This window comes from Lithobates pipiens, unplaced genomic scaffold (genome assembly GCF_037356315.1).
Source record: "Lithobates pipiens isolate NorthernLeopardFrog02 unplaced genomic scaffold, aLitPip1_a1.2 Scaffold_18, whole genome shotgun sequence".
Lineage (NCBI taxonomy): Eukaryota > Metazoa > Chordata > Amphibia > Anura > Ranidae > Lithobates > Lithobates pipiens.
In genome coordinates, this window is record NW_027507758.1 from 555,857,490 (window position 1) to 555,880,139 (window position 22,650).

The following is a 22,650-nucleotide window of genomic DNA, read 5'->3' on the forward strand; positions in this document are numbered from 1 at the left end:
CACCCCTTCTCCTCACACATGGAGATGTAAGCCTTCCAGGTACGATGGTATATCTTCTGAGAAGATTTTCGTGCCCACAAGATAGTTGAAATCACAGAGTCCGACAAGCCCCGGTTCCTTAGCACCTGGCTCTCAACAGCCATGCCCTTAATTCCAGCAATGGTAAAGTAGGATGGAGAATCGGACCTTGACACAGAAGGTCTTTTCGCAACGGTAGTCGCCAGGGAGTGTCCGCAACCAGGCGTACTATGTCAGAGTACCAGGGACGCCAAGGCCAATCTGGGACAATCATTATCACTGGAATACCCCTCGGCCTCCATTCTGTGGAGCAGGCGTGGTAATAGTTTTAGCAGAGGAAAAGCGTAGATCAGTCGTGTGACGGAACCTATCCGCCACACTCCGCTTGAGTGCTTCCGTCAGTATACCGCTTCCCAAGTCCTAGAACACGAGTCCAAGGGATCTGGCTATAGGAACTCCCAACAACTAGACACCAGTCTTGGAGTACATCAGGAATCACCTTTTATTTGAGATCTCACACAAATATATACAGCAGGATGACTAAAACATAATCTAATTAGCATGAACTAATTATCTAATCATTTATCCAGACTAGTTGACTGAGAGATAAGACTTTTCAGGTTAAGAATTTACGTCTCCTAGCTCACTGACTGACTATTCAATACACATTACCATAAACATCAACACAGAGTTAATTAGCACAAACAACAGTGTGTGGAATACTCTTCCAAGCCAGACTAGACTCATTTACGCAACAGACAGGTGGCTGGAGTTGATGATATTAGCATCTAACAGTTTGTGTCCCAACAGTATGATTCAGTCTACTGCCTAACATGGCATATACATATCCAGAGTCTGTATGTCTTGGGGGGGGGGACATGGACCTGAATCCAAGTAACACCACCTCAGGGAGTCCCCAGGCATACAGCTCACAAAGATCACCGTTCCCCCAGGGCCCATAATCGTTTGGCAAGAGGCCACCTCCAAAAGCCTCTGTCCCAGCTAGGTCTGCCACAAGTCTGTTCTGATCCCATGGAGCGTCTGCCCAAGGATCTCTTGTCCTGGATACGAATCTCGGCACCTTCTGATTGAGACAGGAGGCCAGGAGATCCACGTCTGGTATGCCCCACAGCAGGCACAGTAACCTGAACACCTCCGGATGCAACGCCCATTCTCCTGGGTCCAGCATCTGGCGACTTAGGTAGTCTGCCTGCCAGTTTTCTAATCCCGGCACATGTCGCTCTGCCCACTAAAGGATGTGAGCGACCTACCGTACTGACTGGATCCCGATTGGACGCCCTCATAGTCTCATCGACCATGTGGAGAGGCATAGCCTGATCGCTTGGAGCTCGAGCACATTGATCAGCAACTTGGATTCCACCCCCCGACCAGAGGCCCTGGATCGATTGTACTCCCAGTACTCCACCCCAGCTGGCCAGGCTGGCGTCCGTTGTGATCACTGTCCAATGTAGAAGTAGGAACAACTTCCCGGAACGAAGTGCCGGGGACCTCAGCCACCAGAGCACAGAGTCCCTGGCTGACTAGCTCACCCGAATCTGCCGATCCAGGGATAACGGAGATTTGTCCCATTTGGACAAGATCTCCTTCTACAAGACTTTTTTTTTTTTTTTTTTTTTATTATTTCTTTATTTTTGAAATTTTCATAAGATTACAAACAGCTATAATTCCTATGTAGGCCATTTCACATGATCCTAGATACAACATCATTTCTTATAAAAAAATTATCTCCCTTTAGCCACCCTCCCCCCCCCCCCCCCCTACCCACCCCTCTCTCAATCGATCCTCCTCCATGGGGATCCTTTCAACTAGCACTCCACCATCTTCAAATAATTTTCAGTTTTAACAAATAACACCCAGAGACGCCATTTATTCTGATACCTTTCCTCCATATTATCCAGTTTATACATTGACTCTTCGATAATTCGTATCCTTTCTAATCTTTCCGCCCATTCCCTCATCGAGGGAGGGTCAGATCTTTTCCATCTTAGCGGTATCAATGATTTGGCAGCGTTCAATAAACAGGGAATCAAGGAATCCCCGTACTCTCTCTCTCCTTTATCTATATCATGAAATAAACAAGCCCACGGATCCCTTCTAATCCTTTCCCCTGTTATTTCAAAAATAAATTCAATTACTCTATCCCAAAATGTCTGTATCTTAGGACACAACCACCATATATGAGCGAATGACCCCACCCCCAAGCAGCCTCTCCAGCATGACCGAGGGGTCGCGCTACATATTTTATTTCCTTGTTGTGGGGTTATGTACCATCTTGTTAAAAGTTTATATGACATCTCTCGAGTCTGTGAATCTACGGCCACTGAATAGGTTCGTCTTATTATCCTATTTCTATGATAGTCATCCCTTAAAGACCCGATTTCACTTTCCCATTTTTCTAGATAGGGGGGATAATTTTGCTCTACTCTTTCTATTAGGATTTTATAAAGTTTTGAGATCCTTTTTTCTAGGCAGTGACGGTTCACTAATAGCTTCTCCAATGGTCTGAGTTGTTCCTTACCCCGTAATGGCTGTGATAAAGAGTGAATAAAATAATATAATTGATAATATCTCCATTTATCTAATGGTTTGTGACCCCATTTCCCTATAATTTCCTCATATGTGCACATCCTATTACCTTCCATCACCTCCTGTAATTTAATATTGTCTTTCTTAACCCACCTACTATAATATAAATATTCCTCTTGACCTGGGATAAAAAATTTCGTGTCCAATAGTGGCATTAATGGTGAGTTGTGTTCCCAGTTATATCGCTTATTTATTATGTCCCATATCTGAAATAAATTTTTTGTGAGTGTGTTTGTGCTAAGACCTAATTCTCTGTGCTTTGCAGGGATCCATACTATTTCCCCTAATTCCCTGCTACTTAACTTAATTTCTAATTCAACCCAATCCTTTCCCTTTTTATTATGTATCCAATCTGGTATTCGTGAAATTGCTATAGCCTCATAATATTTTTGGAGATCCGGCATTGCCAGGCCACCCCTCTCTTTACTTCTTATCAGGGAATTCCGTGCCACCCTCGCCGTTTTTTTTTTCCATATAAATCTATTAATCAAGATTTTTAATTTATTTAGATAGACCTGTGGTAAAACTATTGGGATCATTTGGCATGTATAGGTGAAAATTGGCAAAATGAACATTTTGACTACGTTTATTCTCCCTGTCCATGATAGGGCTTTATGTTGACACCTTTCCAAATGTTGTTTAATTTTATTTAGTATGGGGATATAGTTGGCCTCAAAGAGATTACTCATCTCCGAAGTCAATCTTATTCCCAAATATGCCAATTCCCTCCCACACCATCTAAAGGGGAGTTTGGATTGAAGGATACTCTGCTCAATTATGGGCAAATTTAAATTCAAGATTTCAGATTTAGATATGTTAACCTTAAAATTAGAGACCTTCCCATAATTTAATAATTCTTCCATTATCGCTGGTATGGAAGACCCGGGGTTGGTGATATAAAGCAAGAGGTCGTCCGCAAATGCTGCAACCTTGAACTCCCTCTCAGCAGCCCATATCCCTTGGATGTTTCGGTTCGACCTAATGTTCAACAGCAGGGGTTCAAGCGATAATATAAATAATATTGGGGACAACGGGCAGCCCTGTCTCGTCCCGTTGAACAGCTCAAGGGGACAGGACAGGGTCCCATTTACTCTTATTTTAGCTCTGGGGTGGGTATATAGGGCTTCTATCCAGCCTCTTATCCGCTCCTTCAATCCATACCTTTCTAGGACTTCAAACAGGAACCCCCCACCCCACCCTGTCAAATGCCTTTTCCGCATCAATTGACATGAGTACCGTGGGGGTCCCCCTTCTAACAGCTTCTTGGGATAGCATAATGGTCTTTAGTGTGTTATCCCGACCTTCTCTCCCTTCAATAAATCCAACCTGATCCTGCCGTATCCACTCTGGCACATGCGGTCCTAATCTTTCAGCGATGATTTTTGCAAACAGTTTAATATCTGAATTTAGTAAGGAAAATTGGCCTATAGCTTTCTACTGCCGTTGGGTCCTTTCCCTCTTTCAAGATCAGGACCACATGTGTCAAGAGTGTTTCTTCGCGAAATTTTTCGCCCCTCCCTACTGCATTAAAATAGTCGCATAATTTTGGGACTAGCTGTTTTTGGAATTGCTTATAGTAGGAGATCGGGAAACCATCGGGCCCCGGGCAGCCTCCCTTAGCTGTATTTTTAATCGCCCGCTCAACCTCCGCCTTTGTTATTGGAGCTTCTAGTGCTTCCATTTCTAACTGCTTGGCTCTAGGGATATTTATCTGATTTAAATAATCCTTTATCTCCACCCTAGCTCGATCCTCTGCCTTATCCTGTTGCTCGATATTGTACAGGCCCCGATAATATGTGAAAAATGTATTCACAATATAATCTGGCATATTTTGTAGGTCCCCCTCGGCATTCCTTACTTTTGGGATGAAAGTTCTATTTTTCTTTTCCTTCACCCTCCTAGCCAACCATTTACCTGATTTATTCCCCCATTGGTACCTTTCTCTTCCCAAAGTATGGTAGGCCATTCTCCTATCCTGCTCCAAGCAATCATCTAACTCTCGTCTTTTTGTTATTAAATCTTGGGAATCCCGAATCCCCCCTGGTCGCCCCATCTGTTCCAGTCTCTGAATTTCTTCGTACAATAGGGTTTTCTTCCTCTCCCTCTCTCTCTTTTTCCCTGCGCCAATCCCTATTAATGCCCCTCTAACAACTGCCTTATGCGCTTCCCATAATACAGGGCTAGAGGTTCCCGGGATATCATTCAAACTAAAAAATTGTACAATCTCATACTCAATCCTTTCTACTGTCTCTTTATCCTGTATTAGAGATTCATTCAATCTCCAATTTCCCATCGGTCCACGGTCCCCCCCGATCTCAAGCTGGATCAGCACGGGTGCATGATCTGACACTGTTCTTATCTTTATTTCCGCCTTCCTGAGCGCCCTTAGAAATGAGTGTTCCAAAAAAATATAGTCTATTCGGGAAAAGGAACCATGGACCGAGGAGAAATATGTATAATCCCTGTCCCTTGAATGCAGTGTTCTCCAGGTATCATATAACTGATATGTAGTCAGCGCCCTTAAAAGCGTTCTCTGTTTATGTTCAGAAATCCTGGGGCCCACCCCTGTAGAGTCCATTTTAGGGTTCATACTCCAATTGAAATCCCCTGCCAGGATTAGTTTCCCTTCTTTAAAATCTTCTATTTTATTCAATACTTTCTTCAGAAATCTTCCCGTATTCTTATTTGGGGCATAGATACAAACAAATGTACATTTAAGATTAAACAGTGTGCCCTTTAAACACAGGTATCGACCCTCCGGATCCACCAGCCGCTCATCTAGAACAAATTTCATCGTTCTACTAAAGCCTATCGCAACCCCTCTCGAAAAGGGGGATGGGGAATCCCCATAAAACCACAACGGAAAACTAATCGAATTCAGTCTAATCCCAGAAGTACATGTTATATGCGTCTCTTGCAGGCATACTACATTTGCATCCATATATTGCAGTTCATCATTTATCCTATATCTTTTCCTTTTGGAATTTAACCCCCTAACATTATAAGTGATAACATTAAGAACTACCATACCTCTCTACCCCGGGGTAGTTCCCCCTCTTTTTTTTTTCCTTTCCTTTCCCCCACGTTTACCTTTCCTTTTTGAGCGTCTAGTGGATCCAGTGGTGCCCATCCCCGCTAACCCCTTGGGGGGACCGAGTGAGAGTCCCAGAAAACAACCAAAAACCCTGCCCCTCCCTCTCCCCCCCTCCCCCCCTGTCCTATAACGAAACGTCTCGTAAGACTGGGTAGGACATCCCCCTTCCCGTTAAGCCTATGGCAATGGTGGGCCGATCTTTGTGTTCGCCTCACCCCCATAGTATCCCTGGGGCTCAGACCCTTATCCGCCCGAAGCCCCCACACACCTTCCCTCCTCCCCTCCCCCCATCTCCCCTCCCCCACGCTCCCCTGCTCTCAGCATGGCCTATTAATTCACCTTAAATCCCATAATCTATTTTCGGCTCCGTCTATTTGGTTGACTCTGCCATTTCCTCCCCTGGGTACTATTCCCCTCGCCCCCCAGTACATCCTCATCTCCCCATTCTATCTTCGGGACGGGGTGTATGTTTAGCTGCTCACAAAATTCTGGGAGGTCTTCAGGGAAACGTAGAACTGCAGATCGTCCCTCTTTCTTCCCTATGAGGCATGCAGGAAATCCCCATTGATATGGGATGTCCGCTGCTCTCAATAATTCAGTGAGTGGTTTTAGGCATCTCCTTCTACCCAGTGTCTCACCCGCTAAATCAGGGTAAATCTGCAGTTCCGTCCCCTCATAGACCACCCCAGACTGTGTTCTCCCTCTATTCATGACTTGCATTTTATCTGCAAAATTATGAAATCTCACTATAACGTCTCGAGGTGCTTCTGTTCTAATCCCCCGGGGACGGGTTATTCTGTGTATTCTATCAATTTTCAATGGGGCTGAGTTTTCTTTGTCCAGTAGAGGACTAAAAATCTGTTGGGCTATCTCCTCAAGGGCGGACCCACTATGTGTCTCAGGGAGACCTTTTATCCGTATATTCTTCCTTCTGCTTCTATTTTCTAGGTCCTCCAACTTATATCTAATTATTCTATTTGAACTCCGGAGGGCTGTTATCTGCTCTAATATTCCTTCCATCTTACACTCTTGAGTTTCCACTCTATTTTCTATCTCCTCCACTCTCCCCAAGACCAAACCTATATCACTTCTTATTGTTGCTATGTCCGCCCTTAAGGAGATCTCCATTCTTGAGAACATCTCAGAAAGCATCTCCCCAATTTGTGGGGGCTGGGGGGTCTCTTTATGGCTGTCTAAAACCGCTTCTTCTGCCTCTCTATTACCCATCTCTACTTCCCCCCGAAGATTATTCTGAGCTACCTCTTCCTTCTGCGGGCTTACTACGCTTTTTTTTTTAGGCTCACTTGACTTTATGGCGGGATTTTTTACCCCCCTACCTTCTTCCCCCTTCTGCCTACTAGGGCCCACACGAGTTAGTTTTTCTGTTCTGGGGCTACCCGACCCTTCATCCTCTCTAATACTGGAATTTGCAGCCAGATATTTTTGGATTCCAACCGGACTTGTAGCCGGGGTAATCGTCTTATTTACTTTACCTGCCTTACCCCTCATTTTGGTGAAACCAAAACCCCCCTCACCTTATATATCAGTCCCTAGGGGTTTCTCTTTGCTCCTTCCCCCCTAATCCAAGATACCTCCCAGCCGAACCCCTAGAAATCTCAAGGGGTCTGGAACCACTCACAGTAAGGCCCAGTTAAAAAAAAAAAAAAAAAAAAGGGAAAAAAGAGCAGAGTGGGACCCAATTCAACTGCTCACCGTATCACAGGTAAATCGCTAACCAAACAATAACGTATATCACAAACAGTTCACCTATAGTGCAAAAGCATAAACAGCGCAGGACTATTAATTATTGATATCATTACAGCTGTGACACTGAATTCATTTTATATTGAAGATGAATTATCCCACTCTGACACCAAAAAAAAAAAAGGGCACCAGAAAAAAAAGAAAATTTATATCAAGTATGTCCAGTCCTTTGACTATTAAGTGGTAGCAAACGAAACATTCAAGCAACCAGGGAGAAGTTTTTCCTTTCTCTTTTTTTTTTCCTTTCCTCCTTCCTCTCTTTAGAAAGGTTTTTCCTGCCAAGGTATCGCTTGCGTCAGATATCCAAGAATCAAGGAGCTTCCGATACCTATTGTTCACAGTCGCACAGCCTTCCTCCTTTGACCACAAAAATACATATCCACTTGGATTTTATATTTAAAACCACAGGAGAAAAAGAGGTGGGGAGGGATTAGCAGATAGAACAGGTTCCAGCGGCAGACAAATTGTTACTTTTCCACTTTTTATCTCTTTCCCTTCTCCTCTCTGCTTCCACCCATAGCCTGGCTACAGCCGGATTGGAGTATACGGGAGAGATACTATCCTTCAGGGTGCAATTTCAGGCACATCCGAAAACATTCAGGAACCACCTTCTTATTCCCAATGGGAGGGGGGGGGTAGACACAGGTATGCCCAGACTATGATCGAGAGATATGCACCTTCTTATCGGGTATACTGTCCTGTATACTATCCTTAGCCACTTCCAGCTTTGGGTTGCCCCTACTCCCGTCTGTGTGCTTGTCTTACCGCAATTCCACCATCATAGACCAACCGCAGGACGCCACCAGGCACATATGCAGCACCACGGATCCACAGCACCTTTCCTAGCACCAGGTTCCAGATTCATCTGTCTTCTGATTAGGGGATCTCCCTCGCTGCAGGATAGGCATCTGTCAGACCTTCCACCGATTCACTGCCCCAAACAAAAGGCTGGCTATCAGCGTTCGTCCTAGCGTTCGTCCGGACTGCGCCTGCAAGCTAACTCGAGAGGCTCTCGGGGACCGCCGGAGCCGAGTTTAAAACAGCGCGGCACTGCTGGAGCTCTCCGTGGGCCAATGGCGCTGAACGCAGCCCAGCATCGAGAGCGGAGGAGAGGGGGACGGAGCGAGGCACTCAGGAGATCCGGCGTGCGGCCGCTCCTACGTCATGGCGCTCCGCCCCAGAACAAGCCTTTAGTTTAATGCAAATATTCACAATCAGCCTTCTACAAGACTTTGGTGTGAAACTGAGCGTACGGTACCGCCTCGAAGGAGACCACCATGAGACCCAGAACTTGAATGCAGAAGCGCAGCGACGAGCACCCGCGGTTCATCAATAGTTTTACCGCGGCTCTGGAGAGCCACAAACTGGTAGTGGGCTTCCCCAATTGCAAATCACAGAAACCTCTGATGCCTGAGGCATATGGGTATGTGCAGGTATGCATCCTGGATGTCCAAAGACGCCAAGGAGTCCCCTTGATGGATTGCAGCGACTACTGAGCGAACTGATTCCATTCTGAACCTCTGTACTTTTACAAAGCAATTGAGGGCTTTCAGGTCCAAGATTGGACGTAACCCTTCCTTTTTTGGGGACTACAAACAGATTGGAGTGGAACCCCTGGAACCTTTCCGAGTCTGGAACAGACACAATCACCCCGCGGAAGATCTGTTTGGTGGCCAAGAGAGGAACTCCATCTTGTAGCCAGAAGAAATCGTACTTAAGGCTGTGCACTAACTGGTCTGCTAGTTCCACGCAGACGGGAGTAGCCTGCGGCTTCTCCAATTCGCGGTGCAAATGTTTTGTCCATTCAGTAAGTGTCTGCAACACAAGTGCTGTGGCCAGTACTGGTCTTATTGCTGACCCCACAACCATAAACAAGGAACGGGCCACTGCCTCGGCCTTCCTGTCAGTAGGGTCTTTAAATGCAGGAATCCCCTCTACCGGGATTGTGGTTACTTTGTTTAACCTGGATACTGGGGGGTCCGCGACCGGAGGAGCCCACCTTTTTAAGGCTCTCCTCAAATGGGTAGCCTACCGCCATTCTTTTAGGGACCAAAAAGGTCAGTTTCAGGCTTCCCCATTCCCTGTATATGAACTTATCGAAATAAGTCAGATATGAAAACACCTTAGGTGTACAAGCTGGCTTACGGGACCCAAAGGGGACTGCTACTTCAGCAGATGAACCTGCTTTATCCTGAATTTTCAGGGTATCACGCACAGCTGTGATAAGTGCTCCAACTAGCGCTTTGTCTTGTGCGGACCCAGACGGGGACTCATCCTCACTGTCCGATCGGTCCTGGTCATCTGAAGCAACAGAGCAGGGGCTGCCAGTCTCAGTGGGGCCTAAGTCTGCAGCAGAGCTCTCCCCAGAGGATGGGGGGGCAGGGGCCGCTTTTTACCACCTTTGTGCCCGCACACCGCCAGCAACGAATGTTTCAAGGACCGCCGACAAAGTGCTGCACTGCTTGCAGATGAGCCGGTTGCAATTGCAGGGAGTTCTGGGGAAGAAACACCAGTTTCTGAGGCCATGCTGACCCACCCTGTCTGCCACCCTTGGGGACTTAGGACAGATGCATAATCCCACCCTCCTAGCTGCTGCAGACTGAGGGGCCCCCACCGCAGGACTCACCACCCCGACCGAGTGATGCACCGTTCAGTTCAAGGTTGCCCGTGTCCAGTATCAGCTCCCAGGTGTCCTGAGTGAAAAACTGCACTGTTCTGAGCAGCAGGGACCAGCGCTGAGCATAAAAAAGCTCTGGACTACAACAAAATGGCCGCCTTGTATGAAAGACATAATCACAGAGAAAAATGGCCCCTGACCATGCTTTCCACTGAGGCACACCAAAAATGGCCGACAAACAACTGTACACAGGGAAAGGACAGAGAAAATGGCAGCAGAACAGCGCTATGGCGATCAGCACATGCAGACCTCCAGGTACACACACAGCTCAGCAGCCCATCATGCAGCATCCCCAGGGAGAGACGAGTGGGACCCCCTAATCGACCTTCCAGGGAATGCCCAGCTGCTCAATCCCATCGAGGCCGGGAGGAGCTCTACCTACTATCCGGACAAGCTGGGGACATCCCATCACAGACCCACTCTCCGAGCAGTATGGGGTGGCTGGTGGCCATGGCACACTGTGACAAGGACATCAGTAGTCCGGTCATATGTGTGCCCCGGAGCATTGTGCTCACGGGCCGCCCCAGGAGCCTGAGGGGCATGTTGTGGCCGACTCAGCCTGTAGCTAGGGTCTGCAGACACTCGATGGTCAGGCTGGGGAGACTACAGGGATCTAGATTATCCAGCCTGTCACCCAGCAGGCTGTTGATAGCAGATCACAGGATCTTACCATCTTGCGCAAAAGGCAAACATTCAGCAAAAAAATCCCAGGGAGCCTAGGTCCATCTCCTTCACCAAGCAGAAAAAAAAACCTGGAGCTGCAGGAAGCAGGCTGAGGGGTTACTAGAGGGACTGCTCCATGGGCGGAACTGTAAAGTTCTGTTTTTCAAATGTATAACATTTTCTGCCTAGACCTCTCCTGAAGTTAGCGTAATAACCCTACGGTCAAGATTAGTGTCAGTCAGTGAACGAAAGAGAAATAGATCTAACCTTAAACTACGTAGAGGGTTCTTTACTGTAAGAGCGGCAAGGATGTGGAATTCCCTTCCACAGACGGTGGTCTCAGTGGGGAGCATTGATAGTTTAAAATATATATACATACACACACACACACACACATACCGTATTTATAGGTGTACAACACGCACCCCAAGTTTAGGAGAAAAAAAACTTACATTTTAAATCCCCATCAATACAGCCTTCCCCAGTGTCCATCTGCAGCCTTCCCAAAAATTGCAGCATGTTTGGGTTTTAAATTTAGAGCCGCCGCCGAGATACTCGGCTCCTCTCGCCGCCGACATAGACCGAGCCGAGCATACTCAGCTCTGCTCGCAGTCACAACCCCGTCCCGCCTCCTATAATGGACACAACACCGGTCCAATAGCGGGACGTAAAGGCTAGGAGGCGGGACTGGGCGTGACTGCGAGTGGAGCAGACAGCACAGTACACTCGGCTCGGTCAATGTCGGCGGCCCTCACAGACGGCGGAGATCGACGGGGATCGGCATATCGCACACGCACCCACAATTTTAAGGGGGAAAAAAGTGTGTTATATGCCGATAAATATACATATCTATATCTAAAAGCACCTGACCGACCACAACATACAGGCATATACAATGTAATACTGACATATAATCACACACATAGGTTGGACTTGGATTTTTTCAACCTCACCTACTATGCAACTATGTAACTATATTAGCTCATTATGCCTTTGTTTTGCAGGGGTTTTTTCCCCTGGGGTTTAAAACCTCTTTAAAAGTTTTCATGCCTGGAATTTATCTTTCAATCCAGAAATTCATAATTCTGTATTTCAAGTATCAGAGCTTGTTTTAAACCCCAACTGGTCTGTGTACACTGTAAATATGTCTGGCTGTTTATCTGTAAAGCAAAAGACACAATTGGGTTGATTTACTAAAGCCAAATCCACTGTGCACTTCAAGTGCACCCAGAAGTACAGTCGCTGTAAATCTGAGGGTAAGATCTAAAATGAGGGGGGAGCTCTGCTGATGTCTACCCTTTCAATCACGTGCAAGCAAAAATTACTCTTTTTTTTATTTCCTTGCATGCCCCGCTCAGATATACAGCGACTGTACTTCCAAGTGCACAGTGGATTTGCCATTAGTAAATAAACCCCAATTAAAGTTTCCTGGAAAAAAAAGACTGAATATAAAAATTGAATAAATAAAACTGTATACTGCTGCTCTTTTTCCTTGTACAAGGTCAAATTCGGTTTTACAAAGCTGTTTAGAACACACAAAATGGATTAATATCCTTTTTGGCTGTTCAGGAATATTTCACAAACTTTTCATGCCTGGATTTTATCTTTCAATCCAAGAATTCATTTACCTTCCATTTCTGAAGTCTCTCTATCAGTTGAAGAATCACTATCACTCCCATACATGACCTCAGAGCTTGTTTCAACCAATGGCTGGTCTTGGTACACTGTAAATAGGTCTGGCTGTTTATCTGTAAAGCAATAGAAGCACAAAAAGACACAATGAACGTTTCCTACCACAAAAAAATGTCTAATAGGAGAGACTCAAGTCGCTCCGACTTAGAAAAAGATTCCTGTACTACTTTTGGGGCGACTTCAGGCGACTTGCATTGACTTCTATACAGAAGTCATCTTGCAAGCCGCCGCTGAAGTCGTGTGCACGTCGCCTGAGGCAGTCGCGCTGCAAGTCGTGCTGCCCCAGTGTGAACCGGCTCTAACTTCAGCTTGTTCTATTAAGCTTTGAGAATAAAATCTAGAAGCCAATTGGAATGCCCAGTTTTATTAAATCTGCCCCATGTAGTCCAACTAAAAATGCCAAATATGTATCAGAAAAAAAAAGGTTGCACTGATGCATAAGGCTGGGTACCCACCTAAGACGGCAGCAGATCGCAACAGGAACGCTGAGCATTTCTGGTCTCCATTTCAGGGACGAATCAGGGCCAAATCTTTGCCTGAATTTGGTCCTGAAATAGAGCCAAAGACGCACTGTGCAAACCGCTCCACAGCCGCCCTGAGATACGTGAACCGTCTCCATAGAGAGCCAATCCCATTCTTCTGTCATGCGAATTTAATGAGGAGAAAACCGCATCCAATTCACATGCCCTCAACATTGGGGGGGTGGGTGCTTTGGGGCAGGGGGGCGCACTGTCTGGGTCTGCCGACGGAGGGCTTATCGGAATCCGGGATACCCCTTTAATAATGGGGGCCCCAGATCCCAGACCCCCTGTGCTCTATGTGAATGAGTATGGGGTACATCATACCCCTACCCATTCACCTGGGGGGAAGTGTTAATAAAAAAAACACACTAAACCAGTTTTTAAAGTAATTTATTAGGCAGCTCCGGGGGTCTCTTCTGACTTGGGGGGGTCTCTTCCGACTTCTCCGCTCTCTCCAGCCTCTTCTGCCGGGCTCCTCTGCTATCTTCTCCTCTTTTGCTAGCAACGGCCCGGTCTTCTCCATTGTCTCCCGCTTTTGACACAATGCTCTCTCCCACTGTAATGCCGTGTCTGCAGTGTGCAACGACTTATGTAGGCATTGGGCATGGTCACTGGGTGATGTCATCCAGTGACCCCTCCCCTTGACATCACCGCCCCACCCATCATGATCCAGGCCATGACATCACCCGGTGACCACGCACCACGCCTATATAAGTCGTTGCGCACACAGCATTACAGCGGGGGAGAGAGGTGGGCGAGCATCATGTCAACATCGGAAGAAGACCGGGGGGGGGGAAGAAGACGACGAAAATGACCGGGCCAATGCTAGCAAAAGAGGAGAAGATAGCAGAGGAGCACGGCAGAAGTCACCGGAGAGCGAGAGAAGAATCCGGAGAGAGCAGAGAAGTCGGAAGAGACCCATGGAGCTGCCTAATAAATGACTTTAAAAAACAGGCTAGTGTGTTTTATTGACACTTTTTCCCCCCAGGGGAATGGGTAGGGGTACAGTGTACCCCATACTCATTCACATAGGGCGGGGGGCCGGGATCTGGGGGCCCCCTTATTAAAGGGGGCTCCTGGATTCCGATAAGCCCCCACCCGCAAACCCTGACAACCAATGGCAAGGGTTGTCTGGAAGAGGCCCTTGTCCTCATCAACATGGAGACAAGGTGAGGGCATGCGGCCTGGTACGGTTCAGGAGGAAGGGGGGCGCTCGCTCGTCCCCACCCCCTTTCCTGACTAGCCAGGCTGCGTGCTCAGATAAGAGTCTGGAATGGATTTTTGGGCGCCATTTTTACGACGTAGGGGGTTCCCCTTAATATCCATATAAGACCGAAGGGCCTGGTAAGCTCTTGGAGGGGGAACCCATGCCGATTTTTTATTTAAAATTTGCCGTGAAGTTCCCCCTCAAGATCACCAGAGCACAAGTCGCATGCCAAAGTCGAATCAGGCAAGACGGCGATCTGACTTTGATCAGACTTCAAATGGCTGAAGTAGGATCAAAGTCAGGCCAAAGTAGCACAGGGAGCATTTTCAAAGTGGGACCGACTTGTGTCAGACCAGTTAAGACTGCTCCCATAGGCTTTCCCAAGGGGGTTACCTTGTGGGCGTGCTCCCAAATCCAGCATTTGCATCCATAGACACGAATGCCGAACTCGGCACACCCACGTCATTGGATTTGATTGACAGCAGCAGGAGCCAATGACTGCGCTGCTATCAAATGAAGAGCCGAGAAGACCGGGCAGAGAAGCCAGCTCGTTCTCGACCCGGGAATTTCGAGGGCTCAGGTAAGTAAACGGGTGGGGGGGGGGGGACTGGAGGGCCATTAATTAACAGATGTTTTTTCACCTTTATGCACAGGATGCATTAAGCTGAAAAACAGGAAGCTTTACAACCCCTTTACAGGGAGGGTGGTGCTTGAAATCGTTGTTCTTTCTCTGTGAATCATGGTTATCTGCAAGGAAACACATGAAGTGAGTCCAGTAAGCACCATGACCATCTCCTATAGTTGATTCAGTATCGGGATCGGGGCACCACCATTGCACAGCTTGCTCAGGAATAGCAGCAGGCAGGTGTGAATGCATCTGCACGCACAGTGAGGCGAGGACTTTTGAAGGGTGGCCTGGTGTCAAGAAGAAGCCACTTCTCTCCAGGAAAAACATCAAGGACAAACTGACATTCTGCAAAAGGTACAGGGATTGTACTGCTGAGGACTGGGGTAAAGTCATTTTCTCTAGTGAATCCCCTTCCCAATTGTTTGGGGTATCCATAAAATTGTCTGGAGAAGAAAGGGTGAGCACTACCATCAGTCCCGTGTCATGTCAACAGCAAAGCATCTTGCCCAAGACCATTCATGTGTGAGGTTGCTTCTCAGCCAAGGGAGTCAGCTCCCTCACAATTTTGCCCAAGATCACAGCCATGAATAATAAATGGTACAAAAACTTGTCCCAACCACCCTAGAACAGTTTAGTGACAAACAATGCCTTTTCCAGCTTGATGGAGCATCTTGCCATAAGGCAAAACTGCTAAGTTGCTTGGGGAACAATCAATATTTTGGGTTCATGGGCAGGAAACTCCCCAGACCTTAATCCCATTGAGAGCTTGAGGAGGGTGAACCAAAACCACAAATTCTGAAACTCCAAGCACTGATTATGCAAGAACGGGGTGCCATCAGTCAGGATGTGACCCAGATGTTGGTTGACAGCATGCCAGGGCAAGTTGCAGAGGACTTGAGGGGAAAAAAAGGGTCAACACTGCAGATAACTTTTTGTAACTGTCAATAAAAGCCTTTGACACTTATGAAAAGCTTGTAATTATACTTCAGTATACCATAGTAACAGCTGACAAACAGATCCAAGTACCCTGAAGCAGCAACATTTTTTGGACTTTTATTCATGGACCATGGCCTCTTCCTTAACCAGTCCCGGACCAGCCGCCGCAGTTATACTAAGTCAGGTTGGCCCGGCTACGCGAAATCACGTAGCTGTACATTGCGCGCGATGCGATTGGATTCAATCAGGAACCGATCAATCCCTAAGCCCAGGCCAATGACATCTGGCCTGGACCTGGTGATCGCTCCTGACGAATGATATCCTTCCCGTCTGTGTAACTGTAAACACTGACGGCAAAGTGAGTCATCTCTCTTCGTGTCTGTCTTTTCCGTTCCAGACCGATAGGAGAGAGCATCTAACAGTGAGTTGCACAACACTGCACTGACACCAGGTCACGTAGGCACACAATTCACCCCCCCCCCAGTTAACCCCTTCACCACTTGTCAACGTGTCACCCAGTACAACAATCAGATTTTTTTTTTTGATCACTGTACTAGTGTCATTAGTAACAAAAATCAGTGTTAGGTTAATTAGTCTTATGCCCAGATAGGTCTAGGGACCCCCCCCCAATAAAGGTTTAACCCCTTGATTACCCCAGTCACCTGTGATCACAGTATAAGTGTCACTGGTGACGCAGTTTAGCTAGTTATTTTTTTATAGCGTCAGGGCACCAGCCGCATTTTACTTAATAAATGTTTAACCCCCTGATCACAGCGTCCGATAGGGTCTGCGTTTCCCCAGGCAGCATAAGATTAGTTCCAGTACCGCTAACACCCACGCACGCACCATACGCCTCCCTTTGTAGAATAGTGTCGATATCTGATTAGATCTGTACCAACGTCCCCAGCAGTTTAGGGTTCCAAAAAACGCAGTTAGTGGGATCAGCCCAGATACCTGCTAGCACTTGTATTTAGCCCCTCCGCCTAGCCCACCCAAGTACAGTATCAATCACTGTCACTTACAAAACACATAACTGCAGCGTTCGCAGAGTCAGGCCTGATCCCTGCAAACGCTAACAGTTGTTTTGGTAGCATTTGAATCAGTCGCTAACAGGAGCTTTTTTACCTGTGAGTCTCACTACTGTACCAGTAAATTGAGAGCCCAAAATGACAAATCTAAGGTACAGTAGTGAAGAGGCCTACACATTTCTGAGCATGACAGATAGTAAAGAGGAAGTCACTCATCTGTCAGATTCAGGCTCCGAATACGATCCTGTAGACAGCGACACCCTGACAGATGGCTCTGAGGATGGAGTTTTGGTCCCTGCCAAGGTCAGGCGTACCAGACCCCGATCATCATCTGCTGTCGTTGAGGTGCAAGAACTGCAGGGCTCTCGTATGGAGCAGAGAGCCATTACTAGCGCCACTATTACTTCTGGTGAACTGGCAAGCACCAACGGCCTAGTACATCCTGGTCGTACATACAGCATTGCAATAACACTTGGTGATATGGCGAGTAACGCAAGTGTGGTTCAAGCTGGCGAGGTGACAAGCACGAGTAGTGTCCAGCTGCCACCAAGAAGACAAACACAGGCCCGTCAAGCTCATAGTGAGCTTCCTGCTGCATTCGCCAATCCTATTTGGGAACCCACCACTTCTGCAGGGCAGGTACATGTCGCTCTACCCAATGAAGGATGTGAGAGTCCTCCCATGCTGCAGCCGAGCTTCTTGTTCCTCCTTGATGGTTGACATATGCCACCGCTTAGGCGTTGTCTGACTGGATCCTGATCGGACGCCCTCTTAGTCTCATCGACCATGTGGAGAGGCATAGCCTGATCACTCGGAGCTCAAGCACATTAATCTGCAACTTTGATTCCTCCCCCTACCAGAGGCCCTGGGTCAACTGTACTCCCAGTACTCCACCCCAGCCGGTCAGGCTGACGTCCGTTGTGATCACTGTCCAATGCAGATGTAGGAACGACTTCCCAGACCGAAGTGCCGTGGATCTCAGCCACCAGAGCAGAGAGTCCCTGACTGACTGGCTCACCTGAATATGCTGATCCAGGGATAACGGAGATTTGTCACATTTTATCAATATCTCCTTCTGCAAGACACTGGTGTTCATCAGCAGCTTCACCGCAGCTCTGAGAATCTGCAGTCTGTCTGAAGGGAGAAACACTCTCACTTCCACGGAGTCCAGCAGTAAGCCTACAAGCACCGACTTCTTTAGGTTCAACAGCCACCCAAATTCCTGCAGGGTTTGCATGGTGATCGCAAAATCCTTCTTAATTCTGAGATGGAAGCTGCACTCAGGAGATCGTCTAAGTAATCCACGATTGCGATCCTGCGTTGTCGCAACAACGCCAAAATTGGAGCAAATACCTTGGTAAACACTCGGGGTGCTGAAGCCAAGCCAAAGGGGAGAGCCACAAACTGGTAGTGGGCTTCCCCTACTGCAAATTGCAGAAACCTCTGATGCCTAAGGCATATGGGAATGTACAGGTATGCGTCATGGATGTCCAAAGACGCCAGGGTGTCTCCCTGATGGAAGGCAGTGACAACTGAGCAAACTGATTCCATTCTGAACCTCTGTACTTTTACAAAGAAATTGAGGGCTTTAAGGTCCAAGATTGGACGTACCCCTTCCTTTTTGGGGACTACAAATGGACTGGAGTAGAACCCTTGAAGCCTTTCCGTTTCTGGAACAGGTACTATCACCCCGCGGCTTAGCAGGTCCCATACTGCCCCAACAGGGCCTCCTGTCGAGTAAGGGTATACTGGAGGGGAAGAATCTGTTTGGTGGCCAAGAGAGAAACTCTATCTTATCTCAGACAACCAAGAGGCCCACCAGGCTGCAAACTCCTGAAGGTGACCCCCCACCTGAGTGACGGGCGTGTGCAAACCTTCATGAGGAAGCATTTTTGCTCACTGGCTTGTTAGGCTCCAGGGACACGTCTGTCCCTCCATAGTTGCTCTGTTGGACTGGGAGCGTTTAGCCAAAGTCCCGGGCAGACGAAAAAGTCTTTTGTGCAGAAAATGAGGGCCCTTTCCTGTGATGTGGCTCCTTACTCTTCCTGGCCTGCGGGAGCAAGGTGCTCTTCCCACCTGTGACATTCTTAATAATGTCATCCAACGAGGCTCCAAATAGCCACTCACCAAGGAAGGGTAGATCTGTCAAGGCTTTTTTTTTTAGATGTCTGGTCCGCAGACCAGCATTTTAGCCAAATCAGGCACCGCAGCACCACTGCTGACAGTGAAGCCCTGGAGAGCAAAGGAAGCGTATTCAGGGCAGCGTCACAAACATACTTAAGGCCGTGCACTAACTGGTCTGCTATTTCCACGCAGACAGGAGCGGCCTGCTGCTTCTCCAATTTGCGGTGCAAATGTTTTGTCCATTCAGTAAGTGTCTGCAACACTAGTGCTGTGGCCAGTACTGGTCGTATTGCTGACCCCACAACGGTAAACAAGGAACGGGCCACTGCCTCGGCCTTCCTGACGGTAGGAGTCCCCTCTACCGGGATCATGGTTACTTTATTTTACCTGGATACTGGGGGGTCCACGACCGGAGGAGCAGACCATTTTTTAAGAAAGCTCTCCTCAAAGGGATAACACGCCGCCATTCTTTTGTGGATCGAGAAGGTCCGCTCCAGGCTTCCCCATTGCTTGTATATGAACTTATCTAAACAAGTCAGATACGGAAACACCTTAGGTGTATGGGCTTGCTTACGGGACCCAAAGGGGGGCGCTACTTCCGCAGAGGATCCTGCTGTATCCTGAATTTTCAGGGTATCAAGCACAGCTGCGATAAGTGCTCCAACTAGCGCTTTGTCTTACGCTGACTCGGACAGGGAATCATCCTCACTGTCCGATCGGTCCTGGTCAGTGTCATCTGACCCATCACAGCAGGGGCCGCCAGTCGCTGCGGGGACTGAGTCTGAGTCAGAGGGGGGGGGGGGGGGTGAGGGGCAGGTTTTTCCACCACCTTTATGCCCGCACACTGCCTCCACCCTAGCAACGAACATTTCAAGGACCACCGCCTAAGCGTCCAAAGGCACTGCACTGTTTGCAGATGAGCCAGCTGCAATTGCAGGGAGTTCTGGGGAAGAAACGGCAGTTTCTGAAGCCTTGCTGATCCACCCTGTCTGCTACCCTTGGGGACTTAGGACAGGTGCACAATCCCACCATCCTAGCTTCTGCAGACTGAGGGCCCCCCACCACAGGACTCACCAACCCGACCGAGTGATGCGTCGTTTTGTACAGCTGCCAGTGTCCAGTGTCAGCTCCCAGGTGTCCAGAGCAAAAAAAAAGCACTGTTTTGAGCAACAGGGACCAGCGCTGAGGATAAAAACCACGCTAAGTTACAACAAAATGGCCACCGACCATGCTTTCCACAGAGACACACAGAAAATGACCGACAAGCAACTGTACACAGTGAATGAACAGAGATAATGTCAGCAGAACAGCACTATGGCAACAGCAAAAGCAGAGCCTCCAGACACCAGCGGAGAGACCACAGACACCCAGGGACACAGACAACGAGCGCAGCCCCCAATCCAAGGTCAGAGCCCCCCGAAGGACTCCTGGCTTAGGTAAACACACCGCTCAGCAGACCAGCCATGCAGCATCCCCCACGGGGTGGGGGGGATAGGGACAGGGAGAGAAGAGAGGGAGGAGAGGGACCCCTTAATCGAACCTCCCAGGGAATGCCCAGCTGCTCAATCTCGCCAAGGCTGGAAGAGCTGAACTTACCATCCGGACGAGCTGGGGACATCCCATCACAGACCCACTCACGAGCAGTACGGGGTGGCTGCTGGTCACGGCACACTGTGACAAAGACATCGGTAGTCCAGTCATATGTCTGCCCCGGAGCGTTGCGCTCACCGGGTGCCCCTGGAGCATGTTGTGACTGACCCAGTGCGTAGCTAGGGTCTGCACACGCTCGATGGCCAGGCTGGAAGACTACAAGGATCTAGATTATCCAGCCTGTTACGCAAAAGGCAAAAATCCAGATATTCCCAGGACAGATGGTTCCGCAGGGAGCCTAGGTCCTTCTTCGCTAGGCAGAAAAAAAAAACAGCTGAAGGAAGCAGGCTGAGGGGTTATTACCAGAGGGACCACCCCTGGGCGGAACTGTACAGTTCTGTTTTTCACCTGCATTACATGTTCTGCCTAGTCCTCTCCTGAAGGTGGCGTAATAACCCTACGGTCAAGATTACTGGAGCTGTGTCCGTCATTGAACGAAATAGAAAAATGTATATTTTTTTTGTTGTTTGCAGCGGTAGATGCCAATGATCAAAACATAAAAGTGGAGTAGGTAGCATTTTTAATAATGTCATCTAACGAGGCTCCAAAGAGCCGGTCACCAAGGAAGGGAAGATCCATCAGGGCTTTCTTGGATGCCTGGTCAGCAGACCAGCATTTGAGCCAAATCAGGCGCCTCAGCACCACAGCTGACACTGAAGCCCTGGATAACAGAGGGAGAGTATCCAGAGTGCATGTCAGGAATGCTAACTGCACATTGGTTGTGCTCTCAGTCAAACCATCCAATGGCTGGTGTCATAACTGATCACATTGTGCAGCACCATGGCAGTTGAAGCTTAAACAGGGTCAAAAATGGCAGCTTCTGTGGCTGAAAACGATAGGAGGGTTTACGTCCACTTTAAGAAAAAGAGAAGGGGGGGGTGTGTACTGTACTACAAGATATAAAAGGTATAAAAGGCAAGTTAAAATTCCTATCATTTCAATTATACAGCACAGGTTTTATATTAATTCACCTTGGGAAATCCTTACACAAACTGAGGGGTGGTGGGCAACAACATAGTGAACATGCCCACAAAAAAAAAATAAACACCCCCAAAAAAGATGACAACTTGAAGCACCTTACAAGAGACTATCAGCAAAGGCCTGGAAAGCCACCCGGTAAACCTGATGGAAGTATGAATATGTATTTGATGCTTTCCCAAGATAATGACAATTTGATCACTACAGGCACAATGTAAAATATGTAGGTGTGGAAGGGGACCCATTGGAAAAGGGACTGATAAGCAAATTAACTGGCTTAGGTTTCATGCACTGAAAAAACATACCATTTTATTTGTGAATATTTTATCTTTTAACCACTTGCTGACCTGCCGCCGTCATGCTGCGCCCATGTTTATAGCACTGATCGCTGTGTAAATGCCAATGATCCCAAAAATGTGGCAAAGGTGTCCGATGTGTCTGCCTTAGTGTCGCATTACTAGTAAAAAAAATAATAATAAAAATTTCATAAATCTATCCCCTATTTTGTAGATGCTATAACTTTTACGCCAATCAAGCAATATACGCTTATTGCGGTTTTTATTACCAAAAATATGTAGAATACATATCAGCCTAAACAGGAAAAAATAGCCTTTTTTAAAAAAAAACAATTGGGGATATTTATTATAGTAAAAAGCAGAAAATATTGCTTTTCTTTTTCAAAATTGTTCAAAAAGTTTGTAGCGCAAAAAATAAAAACCGCAGAGATGATCAAATACCACCAAAAGAAAGTTCTATTTGTGGGGAAAAAAAGGACATCAATATTGTTTGGGTACAGCATTGTAAGACTGCGCAATTGTCAGTTAAAGCGACACAGTGCAGTATAGCAAAAAATGGCCTGGTCATTGAGCAGCCAAATCTTCCGGTGCTGAAGTGGTTAAACAGATACAAACACAGGTGTATTGTTTTCTATGGGCCCATGCACACAGCTGCATAAAGATCAGTAAACTGGCTGCATAAATATTTGTCTGAGGTCATGCAAATAAACCATAAATTACACTATATGTACATAGAAGTTGGTGCTAACTAAATGGACTACAGTGCC

General features: G+C 47.5%; 1 protein-coding gene across 1 annotated transcript in view; it reads right to left on the reverse strand.

The window, feature by feature from the left end:
• The window catches only part of TDRD6 (tudor domain containing 6), a 176,361-nt gene that overhangs the window by 58,545 nt on the left and 95,166 nt on the right, over nt 1-22,650 (reverse strand). The window contains exon 5 of the mRNA XM_077485168.1: nt 12,452-12,571. Within this exon, the coding sequence (XP_077341294.1) occupies nt 12,452-12,571 (120 nt within the window). The remainder of the gene's footprint in view (nt 1-12,451; nt 12,572-22,650) is intronic.